We start from the raw sequence: 25,333 nt of genomic DNA, 5'->3' as shown, positions 1-25,333 counted from the left end.
GTGGGACCAGCTTACACCAAACCCTACCCTTCTGTGCCTCCTAACTGCTTATCTATAGGAATGGGACCGACACTGACTGAAGGAGATGCTCTCTACTCCAGACCAGCACAGCCATGGGGCCCAGGCACCAACAGATAATTTCCTTTTTTTCTTTTCTTTCCTCCCTTTTCTTGTTCTTTCTACCCTCTTGTTTGTTTTGTTTTCCTTTGGAATCAGATTCATAGTTTCTCACTTGATTTTTGGTCAGATCTTATCTCGTGTGTGTGTGTGTGTGTGTGTGTGTGTGTGTGTGTGTGTAACACAGCAGAGAATCTATTGGTGTAGAGATCAGAGACCTAAGAAATAGTCATGATAAATTAAGAAATGCTATAAGTGAGATGCACAATAAACTAGATGCAGTGACAGCAAGGATAGAAGAATGAGAGGAGAGAATAGGTGAAAAAGAAGATAAAATTATGGGAAATGATAAAGCTGAAAAAAGAGGGAAAGGAAGTTATTAGACTACTCAGGAATAGAGACCTATGTGATTCAGTAAAACAGAGTAATACCTGTATCGTAAGAGTTCCAGAAGAGGAAGAGAGAGAAAGGGGCGGGTTTATTTGAACAAATTATAGCTAAGAACTTTACTAGTCTGGGGAAGAAAACAGGCATCCAAGTCTAAGAGGCACAGAAAACTCACTTCAAAATCAACAAAGATAGGTCAACAGCACAACATATCATAGTGAAACTGGCAAAATACAAAGATAAAGAGAGAATTATGAAAGCAATTAGGGACAAATGGGCTTTAACCTACAAGGGTAGTAGACACATAGGGCAGTAGCAGATATGTCCTCTGAAACTTGGCAGGCCAGAAGGGAGTGGAAGAAAATATTCAATGTGCTGAATAGGAAAAAATAATGCAGCCAAGAATCCTTTATCTAGCAAGGCTGTCATTCAGAACAGGATTAAAAGCTTTACCAGACAAACAAAACTAAAGTCCCTAAGTGGGACTCTGTGAGTGGAATGCAGCAAAGACTACAAAGTACCAGAGGCACTACCACAAGCACAAAACCTACAGGTAATATAATGACACTAAATCCATATCTTTCAATAATCACTGTGAATGTAAATGGGCTAAATGCCCCAATCAAAAGACATAGGGTATGAGAATGGATTAAAAAAAAAAAGATTCATCTATATACTGCCTACAAGAGACTCGTTGTAGACCTGAAGACACCTGCAGATTGAAAAGATGGGGGACAGAGAACCATCTATCATGCTACTGTACATCAGAGGAAAGCTTGAGTAGCCATACTTATATCAGACAAAATCAATTTTAAAACAAACACTGTAAATGAGATGCAGAAGGGCATTGGATCATAATTAAGGAGTCTATCCATCAAGAAGAGCTAACAATCTTAAATGTTTATGCCCCCAACGTGAAGATACCCACTATTTAAATCACATAATCACAAACATAAATAAATGTATAGATTATAATATTATGATTGTAGGGGGACCTTAATACTCCACTTATTATCAATGGAAAGACCATCTTGGCAGAAAGTCAGCAGGGAAAAAACAGCTCTGAATAACACATTGGATGAGATGGACTTATCAGATACATTCAGAACCTTTCATCCTAAAGCAGCAGAATAAACATTCTTCTCAAGTGCACATGGAACATTCTCCAAAATAGATCACATACTGGGTAACAAAACAGCCCTCAACAAAAGGAAATAAAAGGAATGAGATCATACCATGCATGTTTTCAGAATACAATGCTATGAAACTTGGAATCAACTACAAGAAAAAATTTGGAAGCCCCCCCCCCAATACATGGAGGTTAAAGAACATCCTACTAAAGAATGAATGGGTCAACCATGAAATTAAAGAAAAATATTTTTAAATATTTGGAAGTAAACAAAATGACAACACAGTCCAAACCCTTTGGGATGCAGCAAAGCAGTCCTAAAAGAAAAATGCATTGCATTTCTGGCCTATCTGAAAAAGGAAGAAAGGTCCCAAATGCAGAACCTAACTCACACCTAAAATAGCTAGAAAGGGAGCATCAAAGAAAGCCCAAAGCAAGCAGAAAAAGAGAAATGATAAAGATTAGAGCAGAAATAAACAATATGCAATTCAAAAACATCGTAGAGCAGATCATTGAATCTAAGAGCTGGTTTTTGAAAGAATAAACAAAATTGATAATCCCCTAGCCGGACTTCTCAAAATGAGAAGAGAGAGAACCCAAGTAGATAAAATCGTGAATGAAGGAGGAGATCACAACCAACACCACAGAAATACAGTTTTTAGAGAATACTATGAAAAATTACATGCCAACAAACTGGACAGTCTGAAAGAAATGGACAAGTTCCTAGACAGTCACACTCTACCAAAACTCAAATGGGAAGAAATAGAAAATTTGAACAGACCCATAACCAGTGAAGAAATGAATAGGTTATCAAAAATCTCCCAACAAATAAGAGTCCTGTGCCAGATGGCTTCCCAGAGGTGTTCTAGCAGACGTGCAAAGCAAAGTTGATACCTATTCTGTTCCAAAAGATAGAAATGGAAGGAAAACTTCTGGACTCATTCCATGAAGCCAGCATTGCCTTGATTCCAAAACTTGATAAAGACCCCACTGAAAAGGAGAATTACAGGCCAATATCCCTAATAAACATGGATGTAAAAATTGACAACAAGATTCTAGCAAATTGAATTCAAAAGTATATTATTTTTTTATATTTATTTTTGAGAGACAGAGCATGAGTGGGAGATGAGCAGAATGAGAGGAAGACACAGAGTCCGAGGCAGGTTCCAGGCTCTGAGCTTTCAGCAGAGAGCCCAACACAGAACTCAAACCCACAAACCATGAGATCATGACATGGGCCAAAGTTGGATGCTTAACCTACTGAGCCATCCAAGCACCCTAAATTCAACAGTATATTGAAAGAATTATTCACCATGCTCAAGTGGGATTTATTCCTGGGCTGCAGGAATGACTCAGTATCCATGAATCAATTAGCATGATACATCACATTAATAAAAGAAAGGTTAGGAACCATATGCTCCTTTCAATAGATTCAGGAAAAGCATTTGACACGATCTAGCATCCTTTCTTAATAAAAACCCTCGAGAAGGTTAGGACAGAAGGAGCATACCTTAACATCATAACAGCCAGATATGAAATGCACACAGCTAATATCATCATCAGTGGGGAAGACTGAGAGTTCCCCCCTAAAATCAGGAACACGACAGGGATGTCCACCCTCACCACTGTTGTTGAGCATTGTGTTGGTAGTCCTAGCCTCAGCAGTAAGACAAAAAAAAAAAAAAAAAAGAAATAAAAGGCATGTAAATTGGCAAAAAAGTCAAACTTTCACAAATGACATGATATTTTACCTGGAAAACTGGAAAAATTCAACAAAAAACTGCTAAAGCTAATACATGAATTCAGCAAAGTTTCAGGATATGAAAATCAGAATACAGAAATCAGTTTCATTTCTATACACCAATAATGACTCAACAGAAAGAAATATCAAGGAATAAATCCCACTTACAATTGCACCAAGAACTATAAAATACATAGTAGTAAATCTAACCAGAGAGGTAAGAGATCTGTATGCTGAAAACTTTAGAAAGCTTATGAGAGAAATTGAAGACACACAAAAAAAAGGAAAAATATTCCATGCTGATGGATTGGAAGAACAAATATTGTTAAAATGTCAATGCTACCCAAAGCAATCTACACATTCAGTGAAATCACAATCAAAATAACACCAGTATTCTTCACAGAACTAAAACAAACAATCCTAAAATTGTATGCAACCTCAAAAGACTCTGAATAGCCCAAGTAATGTCGAAAAAGAAAACCAAAGCTGGAGGCATCACAATCGTGGACCTTAACCTGTGTTACAAAGCTGTCATCATCAAGACAGTATGGTACTGGCACAAAAACAGACACATAGACCAATGGAATAGAATAGAGAACCCAGAAATGGACCCACAAATATGTGGCCAACTAATCTTTGACAAAGCAGGAAAGAGTATTCAATGGAAGAAAGACAGTCCCCTTAGGAGATGGTGCTGGGAGAACTGGACAGCAACATGCAGAAGAATGAAACTGGACCACTTTCTTACACCATACACAAAAATCAACTCAAAATGGATTAAAGACCTAAATGTGAGACAGAAACCATCAAAATCCTATAGGAGAAAACAGGCAGAAACCTCTTTGTCCTCGACTCCATCAACTTCTTACTTGATATGTCTCTGGAGGCAAGAGAAATAAAAGCAAAAATGAACAATTGGTACCTCATCAAGATAAAAATGCTTCTGCACAGCAAAGGAAATAATCAACAAAACCCAAAGGCAACCAACAGAATGGGAGAAGATATTTGCAAATAACATCAGATAAAGGGTTAGTATCAAAAATCTATAAAGAACTTACCAAACTCAACACCCACAAAACAAATAATCCAGTGAAGAAATAGACAAAAGATATGGGTAGACACTTTTCCAAAGAAGACATCCAGATGGCAAACAGACACATAAAATGATACTCAACATTGCTCATCATCAGGGAAATACAAATCAAAGCCACGCTGAGATACACCAGTCAGAGTGGCTAAAATTAACAGCTCAGGAAACAACAGATGTTGGCAAGGATGTGGAGAAAGGGGAACACTTTTACACTGTTGGTGGGAATGTAAACCGGTACAGCCACTTGGGAAAACAGTGTGGCGGTTCCTCAAAAAATTAAAAATAGAATTCCCCCTACAGCCCAGCAGTAGCACTACTAGGAATTTGTCTGAAGGATACAGAGTGCTGATTCGAAGGGGCACATGAACCCCAATGTTTACAGCCGCATTATCAACAATAAACATGTTGTGGGAAAAGGCCAAATGTTCATCAGCTGATGAATGGAGGAGGAGGAGGTGCTGTATGTACACAATGGAATATTACCCAGTGATGAAAAACACTGAAATCTTGCCCTTTGCACACGGTGGATGAAACTGGACGGTATTTTGCTAGGTTAAATAAGCCAGTCAGAGAAAGATAGATATCATATGCTTTTACTCCTATGAGTAATTTGAGAAACTTAACAAGTGATCATAGGGGAAGGGAAGGAAAACTAAGATACAAAAAGAGAGGGAGGCAAACCATAAGAGAGTCTTAAATACAGAGAACCGAGAGTTGATGGGAGTGGGGAAGATGGGTGATAGGCATGAAGGAAAGCACTTGTTGGGATGAGCACTGGGTATTGTATCCAAGTGATGGGTCATGGGAATCTACTCCTGAAGCCAAGACTACACTGTATGCTAGCTACGTTGACAATAAATAAAATATTAATTAAAAAAGACATAGACATGTTAAATTTCACAGGGCTTTGAACTGGGTAAATGTGAGTGCATGAGACAGGGAGACACTAAAGAAAGCCTCAGGTGTCTGTCTTGAGTGACTCAATAATGGATACAAGGAGAGGCAGTGGGCCCCAGGGAGGAATTACAGGACGGACACATAGAGTTAGATTTGCCTGTGCAAAGTCCATGTGGATCTTCAGGCACTTAGATACTAGAGTCCAGTTTTATGGAAAAATAAAATCAGACTCCTCTGTTGTGGTTGTTGTTGCTCTGCCGTGAGTTATCAAGTACTTAAGGGCAAAGAAACACAATTTAAGGAGAAATACTGCACACACTGTGAGATGCTGACCTTCATGTAAGAGCCTTGAAGGTTTTTGTTTTATTTCTTCCCAAAATAGAAGTGACTTTTCAGAGTCTGTTTCTAGATAATTTTTGAAGGATTTGGAAAAGACTTACTTTGCTGCTATTATTCTAAATTACCTGGTATTGACATTTTGGAATCTATTTTAACTCTTTAGGTTTAAATCACAGATATATTGAAAGAAAAGGCAGTGGTTTAGAAGAAAGAAATTAATCAGATCAAAATAGTATGCAAATGAGATGAGATAAATTATGTTCCTTCAGAGTTAATGTCTGTTGGCTGATTAATATGAAGTTAATTAATAATAATGGAATGAATTCTACCCATCCACCACATACACACACACCAAAAAAAAAAAATAGCCTAATATCACCATTCTTTTCCTCTGATAGTTGAAACCTTGGATATATGAGTAATTATAGCACCAAGGGGAATCAGAATGATTCTTGAAATTTCTTCCAATCTAATGATTCTGATTATTAGTGAAAAAGTAAAATAATAGTGTATATAATACTTTAACCCAGTTTATTGAAGTATGAATGACAACATGTAATCATTTAACAAATACTGAGTACCAACTGTTTCTAAGGCTCAAAGTACCAGGCTTCAGGATGAAGAAAAACAAAGTCTCTGATGCATACATTTTCAGAAAGGAGAATGTGTATCACACTGTAAGTGCATTAGCACATAAATATCTCAGGTAGAGGTCAATGCTATAAAGAATAGAAGTGAGTTGAGTAGATGGAAAGTAAAGATGGCAATAATCATGTTGTTTTGTATAGAATGTTCAACATATTCAGAATATAATGGGGCATCTTGTTGGCTCAGTTGGTTACACATCTGACTCTCTTTTTCTTTTTTTTAATTTATTTTTGAGAGAGAGACAGTGTGAGCAGGGGAGGGTCAGAGAGAGAGGGAGACACAGAATCTGAAGCAGCCTCCAGGCTCTGAGCTAGCTGTCAGCCCAGAGCCCAACATGAGGCTCAAACCCAAAAACTGTAAGATCATGACCTGAGCCAAAGTCGGATGCTTAACCCCTCTTGCCCCCCCACATCTGACTCTTGATTTTCTGCTCAGGTAATGATCTCATGATGTGTAAGACTGAGCCCCACATAGGTCTCTGTGCCGTTAGTGTGGAGCCTGCTTGGGATTCTCTTTCTCCCTTTCTGTCTCTGCCCCTCCTTCACATGCATGCTCTCTCTCTTTTAAAATAAATAAACATTACAAAAAAACCAAAATATTGACCTCTGACTTAAAGAAAAAGAATATATAGATTTGCATTTATACAACATTTGCAAAGCTAAGGACGTTTCACCTTGTAGTGTTTTTAAACTTTACTGCCAGAGATAAATGTCAAACTATTGAAAGTGCCCTGGGTATGTATTTATATAAATGTAATTATAAAAAGCGGTGCCTGGATGGCTCAGTATGTAGAACATGTGACAACTGATATCAGAGTCATACGTTCAAGCCACACATGGAGCATAGAGCTTACAAAGTAAGATCTACAAACATAGGATTTTTTTTAAAAAATAGGAAGTTGTTTTTAAAACTAAAGCTCTCATGCAGTGGAATACCATGTAGCTATTGAAAATTTCATGGAAGAAAAATATAGCAGAAAAAATACTGAAATTATATATGGAAAAACATTGAGTATTTTGATAATGATGTGGTATAATTGTATATAATGTAATGGCATTTTTTTGCTTTCATATATGATGTAAAATTTTTACAGTGAGTACATATTTTATGAAAATAAAACAGATTATTTTAAAATACCAAACCCTTGACATTACCACTTAAATTAACAGTCACTTCAGTGTATTTAAGTAGTAATCAGTAATCACTTAAATATTAAGGTATTACGGCTTTTTAAAAGCCATTTATGCAAAAAGATTTGATTGAAAAGGAGAGAGCTTCAAAATCATAGCAAATCTTTGTGGTGAAATAAGTTACTAAGAAGTATCTCATAAATCTGTGTTTTCTTTCAATCATCTATTTGTGTGAAATGATATATAATGCAGATACATGACAATGATGTCTATTTGTAGAAAAAAAATGTGTTTGCTTTGCATAAAGCAAACTAAACAAAACAAGCTTCATGTTTCTCAGTACCGTGCTAAATTGGAGCTTCTTGGAAAAATGTCTGATTCTACATTTGGGGCAAGGAAAATGCAAGATGAAGTTAGAGAGTTTTGTAGAGGCAGAAAGTGAGGGATTGAGTTGAGTGAGTAAGAGAGAGACAGAGACAGAGAGAGAGAGAAGGGGGAGGGGGCAGAAGAGGAGGTGGCACCGGGCAGAGAGACAACCTGAACCAGCTCCCAGTGGCCGGAGCTGGAATAATTTGAATAATGGCAGTATTCGATTAAACTAAAAGCATAAACATGTGCAGTCCCACAGTGATATCAGTAAATGCATAGGACAAACCTTCCTTACAGAAGAATTCCGAGCAGTACATGGAGATACTTCTGTCTCCAGGAGGTGGACTTAATTCCCCTTACCCTAAGTATGGACCAGACCCTGGTGAGTCACTTCCACAGGGAGTAAAAGGAAAACAAAAGAAAAGGAAAAATAATAACACAGCAGAGAATCACCTTAGCCAACATCACAAGTGAGAAGTTATGTTGAAATGGTGCTTCCCCCCCAGTAGTTAAGAGATGACCCCGCGAGTCTGCGGTGCTCTCCCCAAACAACAGTAACACCAGCCTAGTCCTGAAACATTCAGACCTCCCTAGGCTGAGGAAGGTTCTACAAAAATATGGGACTGGCACTCTTCTGAAGTGTCAGAGTTAGGGAGGGCTGAGAAAATGTCACCAATTGGAGGAGACTAAGGAAACATGATGGCTGAATGCATTGTGAGATCCTGGAAAAGACAAGACATTTGTGAAAGCTGGTGAAATCTGAACATAGTCTGTATTTCAGTGAGTAATATTCTGTATTAGGTGTCTTAGGTTTGACACACGTGCAGGTTACATGCAATGTTCCCAGTAGAAGAAGCTGAGTGGGTGTATAGGAACCCTGTTCTGTCTTTGCAACTTTTCTATTTATCTAATATTATTCCAAAATAAAAGTTTTATTATAAAGAAAACAAAAACAAATACTCATTGAAGAAATTGTGCATCCAAGTAATGGTATACTTTTAGTTAGCAAAAATGCTGCTTTGGAAAAAATATTAGATAAAAAAATAATGTTGAGTTACAAAAAACCAAACACTAGAGTGTAATCCATATGTCTCTGTCTCTCTCTCCCTCTCCCCCCCGTGCCCCCCACATAAATACACATACATATTCTCTCCATGCAAATTAAAATGATCAGAAATGGACACTATGAGTAGCTATTTCAGTAAAATAGAATTATGTCCTTTTAGTATTTTTCTTTAAACCTTTTATATTCTCAGTTCTTCTGCAAGGAAGTGAAATCTTTATAAGAAAACAGGACATCAAAAGTAGCTCCTAAGTACTTATTTTGGGGTGCTGCATTCAAAAACATTTTTAATTTGTTTTCAAATAAAGAGGCTAAATTACCATTTCAAATTATGTATCTTCTTACTTTATATATGTGGCTTGGTTCATGAAGGTCATAAAACGTGAATTACCTAAAACATATAATTTCTCAGCAAATATTTATAAGTATTTTTATATAAAACCCAAGCTGCTCATCAGCCAACATTTTGAACCATAATCAAAGGAAATGACATTCTTGTCTCTCCACCCCTCCACACACACACACACACACACACACACACACACACACACACACACACGCATACACGTACACACATACACATCTATGCGTATATCTGTATACAATGATGTTTGGATAATTCTGTACATTAAATGTAAGTAGATGGGTAGATAAGTAAATACATAAAATGTAGAGGGATGTGCACAATCTTTCGCCCATATTGATCATCTTAGTGATTTCCTGGGTTTGGAATTTACTTACTACATCTGTATTTCTATATTAATTTCCTTTCAATAGGAAACATACATTATATTTGTATTAAAAATATAGCAAAGATATTTTTTAAATATTGCAATCTTTAGATGTTATATTCTCCCCCAACATATCTTATCCAAATTCAGAAAGTAAAGACTAACAATGAAATTAAAAGGAAAAGAAAAGAACAAAGCCTTCTGTACCATGACATTTTGATGAACTGGGCATGTAACCAGCTCTCTGAGTTATTGTCAGAAACAAAATTGCGGAACCGCTGTGATTGTGCCTTCAGTCTTTGACTAGCCATTGTTGTTGCTCAGATAACTTAAACAGTTCAGCCATACGTCTTTAATCACTGCATAGAGAGCTTGATTCTAGGGAGTGCCAAGCAATCAGGATAATGGGGGGCTGGCTTGTCCCAAAATAAGCACAACATAATATTAGATGTGAAATGAAATTTAAATATATGCTGGTAAAAAATAGAATTAAAGTCTGATAGTTTTTACAATATCCCAGACTCTATAAAGTGTACACAGTATGTTTTTCTGTAAGAATTTTATATCACAGTTTATTTATAGGAATTTTATCATTTCAAAGACCGCTCTAAGCTCACATCTATACACTGACATGCAGGCTCTAACTTAGTCATAGAGCAGCGTTGCTTCCACGACGTAGGAGAGCTGGCTTGCAGAGCGTTTTGCCAGTTCCTTGAATGACCACTCACCACTTACCCTTTGTCGGATGAGGCTTGGTCCACATAAATAGTGTTCCTGTATATTTCTTAATACTCTAGGACCGTGTGAAGAGAGAAATCATGCCCATCCTTTCTCTCACTTTTTCCATTGTCCTAAAAGTGAGGAAGAGAGGCACCGACATTTGTACTTCTGTACCTGGAACTGTTGTAGATTTTGATTTAGGAGAAGATATGAGAGGAGTGAATTCTTCCTTCTATCTAAGCACAGCGAACATTTACTTCCTGAGAGATGAATGGGGAATATTTTATGTCAATTAATATATATTGAAGGTGTATAAAACAATGGTGTGTCTATTATTCAACTGTCACTGACATGAAATTGACTGCAAAATTACTTTCTGGAGTTGAGAATTTACTCCCTCCTTCTGGCTTTTCGTTTATGCGCTTTTCAAGACAAAAAGTAATTTCTGCTGACTGCTGGATTATAAATTCAACCTGGGATTTTATAATCAGATTCTTCTTTTTTTCTCTCTCTTACCTCTCATCACAGATGATAAAGATATTGCAATTGGAATTCAGCTGTGACAGTATAGATGATTAAGCTAAAGTCTAATTGGCTTTGCAGTGTTAGCAGAAGCCTAAATTTAATGGTTGGTTTTCCCCCCCATACTAAATAAACCTCTGTGATTTACAGTCTTTGAGAACAGAATTCTGTTGATTAAGAAGGGCTTTTTATGGATGGTAAAGAATTGACTGTAAGAATGGAAATTTAAAGTGCAAAGTTGTATTTTTCTTTCTGAACTTTTTAGAATGCAGCAGTTCTCTAATTAAATAAGAATCAAATAAGAGCAAAACTGGCCATGGCAAGTGATGCACAGAGCGAATGTAGCTGTGGTAGCTGAATCCTCACTTCTGCCCAAGTTACCGTGGGGGCAGCATGCTCTTATTACCTGGGGGGGGGGCGGGAGCCAGGGTATTCCCTGTGGCAGCGGAAGTAAACAAGTGCCAGGGGATAGGACCTGAGAGGAGAAAATATTTCTCCAGCAGGCCTTAAACTTACTACTTTTCTCCAATGGCACTCTGGAATTCTTTGCAAGACCTTTCCCCCAACTGAGAGCCAGGCTTCATTCAGGCTTGTAATTCTAAACTAAATAGAGCTATCCAGTTCGACCAGGTTTTTTTAAAAATCTTTTTTTAATCTTTATTTACTTTTGAGTTAGAGACAGAGTGTGAGTGGGGAAGGGGCAGTGAGAGAGGGAGACATAGAATCCAAAGCAGGCTCCAGGCTCTGAGGTGTCAGCACAGAGTCTGACGTGGGGCTCGAACCCACAAACTGTGAGATCATAACCTGAGCCGAAGTTGGCCACTTAACAGATAGAGCCAGCCACCCAGGTGCCCCATGACTAGGTCTTCTATTATTTAAAAGTAAAAGGAATAGATTAAAAGGAATAGATTTTTAAAAATATTTTTAATAATGAAGTATGATAACTAAGTTCCTCTTTGTACTCAAAATTTGATCTGAATGATAATGTCAAAAAATAAATTTGTAAGTGAAATGTATATTTAAAAACCATGAGTAGTCCCGTTTAAGAAAGATAATGTCAAAATCTCATAATATGTCAAAGATTAAAAAATTTACTTTTTTTCAAGTAAACTCTAGACTCCCAAGTTAATTTTGAAGCATATAAATAATGCATGGAATTCATGTTGTTCGTATTACAATCCAAGTAAGATTTTATACTAATAAAGTCCCCTTTGATCAGTTTTTATGAGTACCCTCCATAAAATTTCAGAACACACAGTAAACCAAAATAAAAAAAATAGAGCAAGAGCACAGGGCTCCAGATTTTTGAGGAAAAAAGTCACTTCTTTCTCATTTATTCCGTGCAGACATCCATCAGAAGTGGGTATATTTTTCACTGGGTAGCGACATAAAGAACTAAAATAAAATGTTCCTTGTTTCTTCTTTTAGGGGCTGATGTTATCAACTTTGATGGCCACGTTGTGTTACCATATCGATTCAGAAACAAGAAGATGAAAACACTGAAAGACGTCATCGCCTTGAAGTTTAAAACCTCAGAGAGTGAAGGGGTGATCTTGCACGGAGAAGGCCAGCAGGGGGACTACATCACCCTGGAGCTGAAGAAAGCCAAGCTGGTCTTCAGCTTAAACCTCGGTGTGTTCTGACTCTAAGCCCCATTCTCTCCATGGGTCAGCATCCCGTCAGTAAAATGTTAATGTTGCTTAGTCCTTAAAACGTAAATTATACAAAAACGGTTTACATTTTTTAGTTCACTTTTTTCCAAGTCCTTTTTAATCCATAGTGGGTTAGTCCATTTTCATCCAGATATACTTATTCTTTAAAAAATAATGATCACATCCTTGTCCTAAGCAAGGTACTCTACTAATATCTGAGATACAGTGGTGAGCAGATAGAGAAGGGCCTTGAGTTCATGGAATTTATGACGTAGTGTAGGAGCCAGACAATATATTGTCTATTATTATTTTAAAACAACTGACTCAAAAGCTATGACTTCAAGTAATGGTAGGTGGTATGAACTCCATTAGACAGGCTAGTCTGATAAAGGAAACTTCGGGGGCAAGACGGGCCAACATTAGAACATATAGGAAGGAACATCTTCCCTGAGAAACTCCCAAGCTGAGATCTCAGGTATGACTAAAACTGGCCATGAGAATGTTGAGGAAAAAAGCAGCCCAGGGTAGTGATCACTACTGACAAGAGTCTGGTGTGTTCATGGGACAGAAGGGAGGCTGGTGTAGGCAGGTGCAGTGACTCAGTGGGAGGGAAGACAAAATCTGGAAGTTGGGGATTGTCCACATCCCGTTAGGATCCTGTGCGACATGGTGAAGGTTTTAGAAGTTATTACTGAAGGAGCAGAAGCTATTGGTAGGCTTTAACCATATGGCTTCATGATCTTAGTTTTGAAAGTTTTACTCAGACTTCTGTAAAAGAAAATGCTCCCATTTGCATGAGAGTCAAAGCCAGACTCCTTCATAACGCAAGTGGGAGATGGCCCTGGCTCACGGAGGTGGCCGACAGAGGAGATGCAGGAAGTAGGTCTACTTAGGACATGATTTTAGTGGTAAGTCAGCCTACTTTGTAATGAGGAAGAAGAAGAAGAAGGGAAGGAGAATCCCTAGACACGTAATGGATGTAAGTGCCATTTTCAGAAGTAGAGACAGCTCTGTTTTCTCTGTAGAGTTTCTTCTAAGAAAGGATTGTTAGTTTCCTCTAACAGAAGAGGTCTTAATGGACATGGTGCATTTTAGTTGCCTGTTAGAAATCAGGGTTGAGATTTCTATTCGGGAGTTGCATGTATGAGATCGAAAGAAGGGGTTGCATGGGTACTGAAGGGAGTGGATTGTAGCAGGAAGAAATTAGAACATGTGGTATCAGAGAGTCGGTGAAGAAAAGATGTGGTCACTGTTCTGAATTCACCTAAGATGTCACTAAGAGGAAGACAGGCAGGTGAATATTGGCCGAGGTCCTGTAGAGGTGACTGTTGATCTTCTCTCCATGGAATAAAAAGGATAGTAGTTTTATTGACATAAGTTTAAGAAAAGATGAGAAATGTGGAAATGAATTTCTCAAACATAATCAACTAGAAATCAGAGATTCAGGAATCAGAGAAATGAAATAAATATTTGCTGGAGAAGGAGTTGAACTAGAATGAGTTACTCTTTTGGCTTTTGTTGTTTTTAAGCATTTTTAAGTCTCTTGTTTGGCTAAAAATTTTAGGATTTATGCAAATTTTTGAAGGGCATCATACAAATTCCATAAAGTTTTCTGTTGTAAACAGAATTCTATAAAAATATACATCTAAAATATATTAATAGCTAAAGTTCACATGTTAAATGCATCCCAGGAGAAAGCTACAAAACTAAAGATTAGAACACAAAAACAGATCCTGCTCCTTTCAGTTGCTTATCTGTCTGAGCAGTCCAGATTTCCTGAATATGGCTTACTTTCCAACCATTAAATTTCATTACTTTGAAAATCAGTATTATACTAAAAAGGGAAGCTTCTTTTTTTTTTTTTTTTTAGTTTATTTTTTTTGAGAGAGAGAGAGGGTGCACACAGGGGAGGTCAGAGAGAGAGAGAGAGAGAGAGAGAGAGAGAGAGAGAATCCCAAGCAGGCTCTGGACTGCTAGCATGGAGCCTGATGCCAGGCTCCAACCCACAAACCTTGAGATCATGAATGAGTCAAAACCAAGAATTGAATGCTTAACTGAGTGAGCTACCCACGCGCCCTACCTTAAATCATTTTTGGAACAAGTTTCTGTAGAAGATGAAAGGGAGAAATGGGGGGGGGATTGATAACAGAGAATAAAATGCAAATACTTAAAAAATATACACGCGCACACACATACTCAGAGCAATTGAATTATATCTAAGAGGACCTTTATTTTTTCAAGCCTTTCTCCTTTATTTTTTAAGTGAATCACATACAGAAGCCTTTGAAGGCCACTGTGCCTTATATAGGTGTGACGTTACTGTCTGATACAGGTACCTGATCCTGTGACCTCACAGGACGATCATTACCATTTCTCGGGAAAGCAGTTTACTTACAGAGTTTTATTGACTGGCTGGAATTTATGACCGTCAAGGAAATGCACTCACTCGTGGGTCCACTGGGCATCTTTAATGCCGTTCCCTAAATATCAGGCATATCTAGCTGCAGTTCAGCCTGCCAGCCATTTAAAGTAATTTAAAGTAATAAAATTGAGTTTGTCCTTTCATTTAGACTTATTCCTACTTTTCTTTGTCCCTCTGTGGCCCACTGCCAAATGTCCGCACACAGCCATGGTCACAATCACAGCACATTTGATTTCATCACCAGAAGGAAAGAAAATCCAATCTAGGAAAACCATAGAAAATGTCAGGTGGAGGCATCAGCATCCTAACTGTGAAAAACAAAAGGAAGTAATTTGATGCTCTAATCAGTTGTGTGTTTCTCATATTATTTCTGTTATTCTGTTTATTCTGAAACTGTGTTATATTTTTATAGTGTTTAGTTTCGCCTGACCATGAAAAGCAATGCTTGTTCAGACAAAATAGAAGGTAGTAGAAAACATGTGAATGGTACCCAGAGATGACCTTAGTAAACATGTTAGATTCCTGCAACCTTTCAATCTCACTGACAGCCTTGTTGCCATGGAAATCTTCTTACAAAACTAAATTAATGCCACATATGTCTTTTTGCAAGTTTTTATTTTTAAAATATAACTTGAGTTCATCTCCCATGCAATTAAGTATTACACTGTGCTTCAAATTACTGCTTTTGGAGTCTGTGAGAACTGGAAAGTGTCATGCTCTGTTTTCCTGGCCAGTAATAAAAATAACAGCAACAAACGAAAGACTGTTAACAGGTAATTTAGCCGATGTTCACTCTATGCCAAGAACTAGTTGAGTCCTTCGCGTGCACGAATCACTTGAATCGTCACGGCAGCCTTGTGAAGCGGGGCTGTTAGTTTCCCTGGCGTGTAGATGGGGCGTCATCTGTGCAGGGAAGTGGCCGCTGCCCGGGCTGACGGAGCGAGTCGCCGCTGGAGCCGGCCTGGGACCTCAGGCATTGGCTCCAGAGCCGTGGGGCACTGACTCTGTAAGGACCCAATCAGATTTAACAGAATTCATGGGACAGCAAACAAAACACCTTATTTTTTTTCTTTTTACTGGAGATAGTTCCCATCTTTAATAACTCCTGTGCATTTTGAGTATGAACGTTTTTAAGGATAGTTTTTCATGCTGGGGCCCCACGGGAGTGTCAGTTGACAGGACTTGAGGAAACGCCAGCCTGTGGCTGCAAATGGAAGGTCCGCGGCTACCCAGAGTCACTGTGTGTCACTGCCCCGTCTCTTTTCCTCCCACGACGCAGGAAGCAACCAGCTTGGCCCCATCTACGGCCACACGTCTGTGACGACCGGGAGTCTGCTGGACGACCACCACTGGCACTCGGTGGTCATCGAGCGCCAGGGCCGGAGCATTAACCTGACCCTGGACAGGGGCGTGCAGCACTTCCGCACCAATGGGGAGTTCGACTACCTGGACCTGGACTACGAGGTGAGCTCAGGCACGTGTCGCTGTGGACGGGCCTCCCGCGGCCCTGCCGTGAGATTGTCAGTCACCCACCTGCCGGCACCGTTCGTTTCCGTCCCCAGGGAGACAGCGTCCGTCAACTTCAGGGCCTGATCTATTAAAACCATCATTTTATTCGTTTCTAGATGTTTAATTTTTAATCATATTTGAAATGTTTTTTTAAATTTTTTGTTAATATAGTTTATTGTCAAGTTGGTTTCCATATAACACCCAGTGCTCATCCCAACAAGTGCCCTCCTCCGTGCCCAGCACCCACTTTCTTCTCTCCCCCTGCCCCCAAAACCCTCAGTTTGTTCTCAGTATTTGAGAGGCTCATATGGTTTGCCTCTCTCTCTCTCAACTAGTTTTCCCCTTCTGCCCCCCTGTGGTCCTCTGATTTTTACTTGCAAAGGACCAAGATAAATTGTGTTCTTTTTTTTTTAATTTATTAAGTATTTTTAACCAAGTTGGTTTCCATATTTTAAAAACCTTGGTACCAAAGTAATAACCTGAAGGGAATGGACCATCTATCCTGTCATCAGGGCAAGTTAGCAAGTCCAGAATCAAATGTAAGTTGTAATCTTTCCACTGTTAGTTAATTATGTTATAAATCACCTATGCTTCTTGAGGGTGGATGGACAGTATATTATAAACACAGGGCTGCCTAATATTTATTAGAAAGTACTGACTGAGAAATTCCAAGTTCGGATTTATATTAAGCCATTTATGAATTCATGGCCATAGATAGTTCTTTAGTCAGGTTCAGTTTTCTCATATAGTTATCATGTAAGAAATAAGTAAACACAGAATATTTTAAGAGGTTGTTCATAAATTCTAAGAGGATATATTTTATTCTCTAAAGGACCAAGATGAAAAAAATAATTGATCATATCAATCCCATAAAAACTATATATTATCATATTATACAGGTAGGCATTTCAGGTCTTTTTAAAATTTATTTTTTTTTAATTTTTTTTTACATTTGTTTATTTTTGAAAGACAGAGAGAGACAGAGCACAAGTTGGGGAAGGGCAGAGAGAGAAGGAGACACAGACTCCAGAGGAGGCTCCAGGCTCCAAGCTGTCAGCACAGAGACCGATGTGAAGCTCGAACTTACGAACTGTGAGATCATGACCTGAGCCAAAGTCAGAGGCTTAACTGACTGAGCCACCCAGGTGCCCTTCGGGCTTTTAGTAAATTATTTGGAGAGCAATTCAGCCTTAAAATGTTTACGAAAAACATTAATCATATAAAGAGATAGATCTATATGATATTCATAACAGTGTTACATATTCCAAAAGAAAAGGGATAACACTAAATGAAAAAAAGAGAAAATAGCAGTAAAATAAATAGGATGAAATATTATTCCCCAAGAGGTTCCCAAACTTTCTTACTTCACGAAACCCTCAGTGTGTTGTTAATTTTTCCACAGCGATCCTAGACTGTAATAGTTAGAGCCACACAACTTAATGAATGCTTATAGCTTAACAACTCAGTAGCCCTTTGAAAAAAATGCAGATTAAAATAAAAGAAAAAATGTACATTTTTATGTAATTCTTAAGTGAACAATGATTACTTGTTGATGCACCGCATGTCCCAGTGCGGTCCAGCCCCTCAGAATTTGTAACCAGATTTGCTGCCATTCTCATCTCCTGTCCCACCTTTCCCTTCGTGTGACACTGCTTTTATCAGAGAAATAGCCAAACCCCGTATTCACGAAGACAGGAAGTCATCAAAAGCAGTCTGGCAGGATGTCAGAATGGTGAACCAGTTCAAGCTAGCGTTTCACAAAATGCCCAGAACGTGTCAAATATCCCTGAGTCTTTTTTAAAATTATAAAATGTAGGGGCACTGGGTGGCTGAGACAGTTAAGTGTCTGACTCTTGATTTTGGGTCAGGTCACAGTCTCACAGTTCATGAGTTTGAGCCCCACGTCGATCTCTGTGCCGACAGCAGGAGTCTGCTTGGAATCCTCTCTCTCCCGCCCTTTCTCGAGCCCTCTCCTGCTCAGCCTGTGCAGGCCCATGTTCTCCCTCTCTCAGAATAAAACACTTAAAATATATATGAAGTATAGGGTAGCTATGACCCTTTGAGTTTTCTGTGCTTATTATAGTATGCCTTGCTCCCAGTTTTGAAATTGTGTACACACACGCACACACATACACATACACATATACATACACATACACATACATGTTAATATCTACATACAAATTTAAAAATGTGAAATAGCCTCACCATAAAATAATTGAAAAAGGATTTACAACTGTATTTTATATTTTATTTTCTTCCCCCTTAATATTTATTTTTGAGAGAGGGAGACAGAGCACAAATAGGGGAGGAGCAGAGAGAGAGAGAGGGAGACACAGAGTCAGAAGCAGGCTCCTCGCTCTGAGGTGTCAGTACAGAGTCTGACACGGGGCTCGAACCCATGAACTGTGAGATTATGACCTGAGCCAAAGTCAGACACTCAACCGACTGAGCCACCCAGGTACTCCTATATTTTCTTTATGTATTTAAATAGTTTCTAAATTGTCTCCAAGATGAATATATTACATACATTCCTATATAGGAATTGAAAATAGATTATGCTACATAAACCGTGATATTGAGACTTTATTAACATTAATGTAAATTTAAGGTTATCAGAAAATAATTGTAACCACCCCCCAAAAATCTCCTTTAAAGAAAAATGGTTATTGCAAGGGAAAGAAGATTAAAATCCCAGAAGTTTCTCTTTTTTTCTAAATTAGTATATTTCTTGGCTTAGGTGGCTTATCTCTCACTGTATGAGAAAACTTAAAGATGAATTATTCATCTTCCATTAATAAACTTTGAAGCACCATATGAGAGATCCTGGAACATTAGCAGTGGGCAAACACAATTCCCATCTTCAAAAAACAGAATTAAAAGTTTGGGGTCATAGACTCTGAGTTTGTGATGAAATCCATGAATATTCATGCACACACCAGACTTGCATAGCAGGTCAGCAGTTTCACGGACACTTGGAAGCCCGTCAGTCTACACACCACGTCTGAGGACGTCTACAGCTGGCACGTTGTTGGAGAGAGACCCTAGGAAGAAATTTAAGTTTACTGATAAAGAATCAGGAGTCAGTAGAATTGAGTCAGTCTCTCAGTGTTTTTGCGTGTATTTCTTTGACTCATCCATACAGTGATTAGACTCAGACCCCAAGGGGGGCTTGTTATGAATAATTGAAGATATAACTATCACTCAGTAAATTCCAAGGGTTTTAGGAGCTCTGTGCCCAGAACTGGGAAGAAAGACCAAATCTATTTATTACACCGCACCATGATAGAGTAATCCCGTCACAGAGACTAAATATGAATCATCTCAAGAACATACATAATAAAACATAGATGAGGCCCAAGTGGTTATTTTCTGTTTAATGTAATGTAATTTAAATCTATATAATGTAATCTTTAACGATGGCTCTGTTTAGCAGTCCGTTCTCACGAGCCAGCATGGGCAGGATTCAGCACACCGTAGGGGTGAGTTAGCACCTACGCCCATGCCCAGAGATGCACATCACGAAAGAAACAGTGGAAAACACGCTTGCTCCTCTGAGGTCACCGTGAGTGGGCGTGGATGTGGAGCTGGCCTCACTCACCTCCTGCAGCCCGGCCACACTGCAGAGGGAGCGGGTCACCGCTGCAGGGGAGCCGCTGGCCCCGGGGCGCCCTGAGAAGGCTACAGAGGTGCGCACCGTCACATCCTTCATCGTGGCCAAAGGGCGGGGCCTGGCTTCTCTCCTTCCTCAGCTGGCGGCCAGCAGACACCACTGTGCCTGTTGTGCCATTGCCTGTGCGGCACAGCGCTGCAGGGCAGTGCGTGCCCCTCGACAGCTGGACGGCGAGGCCCGGGTGTTAGAGAGAAACCCGCTGGGATTCTGTAGAGAACCAACCGCATGGCTCAAACTGGACCCCAAGGCCTGCGGTTGTGTCCCTTTTTGCTCCTGACTGGAGTGTGACCAGGACAAATCATAGCCCCCATTTGGAAAATGAACGTAAAACACATCATCGTAGCACTGGAGGAAGCGTAGGAACAGAACTCGCTCTGTGTGTCCGGTAGGTAACAGGTGCCTCCGTGCGGAGGGCAAGGCCAGATAGCAGGCAGCCTGGGGCCCACACGGCAGTGTCGTGCTCACCCAGACCCCAGTCTCCTTCGCCGCCGCTGCTCCAGCCCTTTGCAGACCATTGCGCCATGGTCTTCACAGCCCACCGTGCTCTCCAGTGGGAAGGAAGAGTGGACAGGGCTGCGCTCTCCTCCCCTTATAACTATAATTCTTAGAGTCACACAGCGTCCTCCTCCTTTACTCTCACAAGACCAACACTTGCTTCACAGAGGTGGATAAATGCCATATATTAGCTGGAGAGCAGTGCGCACTGCCGAAGGGCGTTGGTATTTTCCTAAAGACGATGTGAGAAAGGACGCATGGAGATGTCTAGCAGCCTCTGCTGCACTGTGTAAACCCTTGGTAACTAAATATGATGGTGAATGTGGTTATTTCCTTAGAGTCAGGGCTGTTAGTGAATGGCGGTGTCATTAGTAAGCCAGTCATGAGTAATGTGAATATGTGATTATTTATCTTTTTGCCATCTGAATAATTACAGTATCAAAATATTTTGTAGTTCAAGCACTTCATCTTACTGATGAGAATGCATACTCAGAAGAAGTGACCATCTAATATCATTACTTGTATTAGGAATTGGGAGTTGAACCCGCATCTCCTGGGTGTAAGGAAGTCTGGTAAAGTGAGCGTCTGCTGCTTCACCAGGGCTGCTTCATGATGAGGCAGGACATGGGCGGAGGGTCGCTAACAGCAGGGGAACCAGAGGAGTGCTTAATCAGCCCAAAGGAAAACAAAAGTTCAAAATAAATAAACTGTACACCTGGAGAAAGAATGAGACCGTATGTGTAAACCAGTATTTAGTAATAACATTCAAAATGTGACGCTGTGTGGGGCACCTGGGTAGCTCAGTTGATTAAACGCCTGACTCTTAAATTCAGCTCAGGTTATGATTCGTGAGATCAAGTCCTGCTGTCAGAGCGGAGCCTGCTTGGGACTCTCTCTGCCCCTCCCCCACTGTACTCGCTCTCTCAAAATAAATCAACTGTAAAAAAAGTATTAAAAAACATGATGCTGCATGCCACTAAGCATAGAAGATTTTATTCTATCAACTAGGAAAGAATCAGTAAAATAAATTGTAAACAGAAAGTACAACACTCCTCGTAATTATTAGTAATTCTTACCTTTGGTATTAGGTATACTTATTTAGTACCTAATAAGTTCAGTTTAGTGCCTCTTGAAAATATTTTCCAAATAATTCTACTATTTTAGTTTGCAGTATAATTTTCCTTTTGTCATTTCCTAATCCTGTTCTATATATTTATTCTCAGTCTCCCCCTCTTCTTTTATATATAAACTCTATGGTAAATGATACATATTTTTACCAAATTTTGTTTTCAATGAGGTCCTCTGTTTTTTTATAATGTCTCATAAGCAATCATTAATTTGTGCTTCCCCCCCTAAAACTAATCCTCTAAAATGCTGTGACACTAAATAAAAGAACGTAATTTGCTAATGGCCTCCTAGAACACAAAGATCTATGTCTTCTGTTTTAAATACAAAGTCTTGACATTCAAAAACATTTAACTCTTGCTTATAGGAAAAGTTGATAATGGTAACATTGATAATTAAGAGAGAAATAACATCTGGATTATATATATTGGTCCTGCAGCTCTGGTTAGTATTTAAATTTATTTACTACTAATTCACTATTAGTAGTAAATGTCATTATGGCAATACAGATATTAAGTATAATTTTACACTATAGGAAGTTGATACTATCCTGCTGTAATTTGGCCAAAGATACATGGAAACATACATACTCTGTTTCTATAGTTGATAGATAAGAGTTGGAGAATCACGGTAAGGGGTGTCCTCCTCATTCCCGAGCATTCGGAAGACCTGTCCTATCTCCAAGTCTCGATGCTCACATAACAGCCCCCCACATCCCAGTACATTCTTAATCAGTGTAGTAACAAGATTTTTTGAACTATTTTCTGTATTCAAAATAAGTCTAATGAATATGTGACTTTAATGTTTTTTTGGATTAAAATAAGTCTACACAGTACGTGGGATGAATACAGTCTTTCTTGCCTTTGGCTGTGGTTTTTATATTTGTACTGGCCATCTCATGGGGACTAGAAGCACTAATTAGTATGCCTTTGAATGATAAACATAAAAATGTTTTTAATATTACTTAATAAAAGAAGTATCCTGGATAAAATCTTTTAAAACATTTCAGGAAAATTTATAAAATGCCTTTTGAGTGGCTACAATGGAAGAGATTATTTCTATTTTCTTGTTAAAGTTATAATCTAATTGCCAGAATTAATGATACTCTTCTGTATTTCTGTGAAAACATAATTTAATATGCAACAGATTTTGGAGCAAGAAAAAATGTATATTCTGGGAGAGGTAGGATAATTGACCTTGGCTATATCAATAGTTTTGTTGAATTTATTGTGAATGTTATTTTTTTAAGTCAAATACAGTGTGAATTTTTATATTTTTCTTTTCTCAAAGATAACCTTTGGAGGCATCCCCTTCTCTGGGAAGCCAAGTTCCAGCAGTAGGAAGAACTTCAAAGGCTGCATGGAAAGCATTAACTACAATGGTATCAACATAACCGATCTTGCGAGAAGGAAGAAACTAGAGCCCTCAAATGTGGTAAGACCACTCACTCCAAAATACTGCTGCATAGACACGCCAAAGTTTTGTGTTCTGTGGAGCGCTGAACCGCAGCACCACAGCGTTTGCCTTCATGCTGATGTTGGGCTCCACGGTGTAAAAGTAACTTGAGAATTACCTAAAAATGTGTAGATAGTGGAGGTACTCCGAGACTAGTAATGGCTTTTTAGTTAGATTAGCCGGAAATCCATGGTAAGTTTCACTCAGGTGGGACGCAGGGTTTCAACACCGTGTTTCTGGGTTCCCCACATCAGAGGGACAGGCAAACCTCAGCTGTGCTTGGTCCCTGCAGGTCTGCAGCCCAGCGTTGGCAGCATCATGTCTCCAGATGTCTTATCATTATGGCTTTCCATTCCTTGTTTATGATTTGATTCAGTATTTTAAAAAGTGTTACATCCAGGAACTTTATTGTATTCATGTCCATGTTTCCAAAAACAATTCATCCAGATCAATAAATAAATATACTCTTTGTGAAAGCCTAAACACACAAAATACTAGGCAGTTAAATAAGGATTGATTGCCACTGGGTAGTGAAGGCTGTGACATAGACCTTCTTCCAGTTCTGTGGTGAGTTGTTTCCAGATTTAACTATTTCAAGGAGGAGGGCAAAAATCGAAGAACGCTCTGGCACACCTGCTTCCCCGTGACACTGCTTAGTTAGCATCCCTGAAAGATATCAGCTGAAAAATACAGTACGTGTCCCCCAAGGTTCTGCAAGAGCAGGCGTGGACTGCAACTGACCCGTATTATTTGGGAGAGTCTGGGGTTCGAGAGACCCACGCACTTGAGAAACCACTAACAGTAGATAATGTTAGGAATTCTTCCCCACATTTGGGCCTAGGGTTTTTTTACAAAATGATGGGACAAATAGAAATCCTGTAATGAATAAACAGGAATTTAGGTTGTTATTAAGAGAAAAATGATTCAGGTAGAAAGTAATTAATGGGAAATTTTTCTTTAATAATTACTTTTTCTTAAAAATAATAATAATACTGAGTAAAAAGCTGAACTTTGAAATGATCGCATCAAACATATGACTATAGAGAAAACTAGTATCAGTTCCATTTATAGACAGACCGCAGGCGCTGGGCTAGGAACATTACCTTTATGGTAATCTGAGAACAGGACTACAGTATGAGGAGAGATATTGTCATACACATTTTGTTGATTAAAAAAATGAGATTTTACCTGGAAAAATAACTTCCCAAAGTGATCGGATGGGAGTGGACCCCCGAGTTCACAGTCTCCTTCTATGTTGTGTTATTTCTTACCTAGAGCGGTATTAATATACGCTTTTTAAGCTTTGGATAAAATGGCACAGGGTTTTCTCAGAAACCATTGCCTAAGATAAAAAGGTACAGAAGCCAAATCATCAGAAAACCCTCTCTATTATCTGCATCTTTAAGAAGCAGTGAGGTGTTCTTTCTGCCCAAACCTCGCATTTTGTTCTGAGACGCATTCATTAGGCACCCAAACTATAAAGGATTTTCCTGTGAAAACTCATTCCCAGAGCAACTTTAACGGCAAAATATATTGTAGTTATAAATGCTGTTTTAACTTGAATCACAAAGACATTTAGTAAAGCATAAATTATCTATAATTATATTTGTTAAAATAGAATGAACAGACACGGAATAAACTTTTAAACAAAATATATGTACATATTAAAATTTTAGGCAGAATAGACACAAGTGGGAAATTTTGTAAGCAACTCTTAAAAGATTATTTATGAAGGAAATTTGCTTTTGAAGATTCAAATTCCAGTGTTTCGGTGAAATTGATTCCACACTCCTCCTCACCCTGTCTCCCTGCACAAACACATTCCCTCCTATTGGTTCACAACCTCCCGAAGAGCTTCCTGGGAGTGATCGGAGAACAGCCCCCGGGTGCAGAGGGAGGGAGAGACCGAAGCAGGCAGACCACCTCCCACGGGTATGTGGCCAGTTCAGTAAGCAAGGGCACTCACAGGCTTGTGTGGGGCAGCCCGGGGATGAGTGGCTCTCGGCACTGCCCGCCAAGTCTTAACCAGATTCTGTTATGCGTACAGGTGGACCCACCTGGGTCCACTCCAGTGCCCGGTTCAGGAGGCCTCAACACCACCTCTGTGTCTCAAGGCTCT

The 25,333-nt window shown here is 39.1% G+C and overlaps 1 protein-coding gene across 1 annotated transcript in view; it reads left to right on the top strand.

Annotated features, from left to right (window-relative positions):
• The window catches only part of CNTNAP2 (contactin associated protein like 2), a 1,359,261-nt gene that overhangs the window by 288,993 nt on the left and 1,044,935 nt on the right, over nucleotides 1-25,333 (top strand). The window contains exons 4-6 of the mRNA XM_029921999.1: nucleotides 12,312-12,515; nucleotides 16,237-16,421; nucleotides 23,050-23,193. Coding sequence (XP_029777859.1) covers nucleotides 12,312-12,515; nucleotides 16,237-16,421; nucleotides 23,050-23,193 — 533 coding nt within the window. The remainder of the gene's footprint in view (nucleotides 1-12,311; nucleotides 12,516-16,236; nucleotides 16,422-23,049; nucleotides 23,194-25,333) is intronic.

Source organism: Suricata suricatta, chromosome 2 (genome assembly GCF_006229205.1).
Source record: "Suricata suricatta isolate VVHF042 chromosome 2, meerkat_22Aug2017_6uvM2_HiC, whole genome shotgun sequence".
NCBI lineage: Eukaryota > Metazoa > Chordata > Mammalia > Carnivora > Herpestidae > Suricata > Suricata suricatta.
This window is presented reverse-complemented; position numbering and strand designations above follow the sequence as displayed.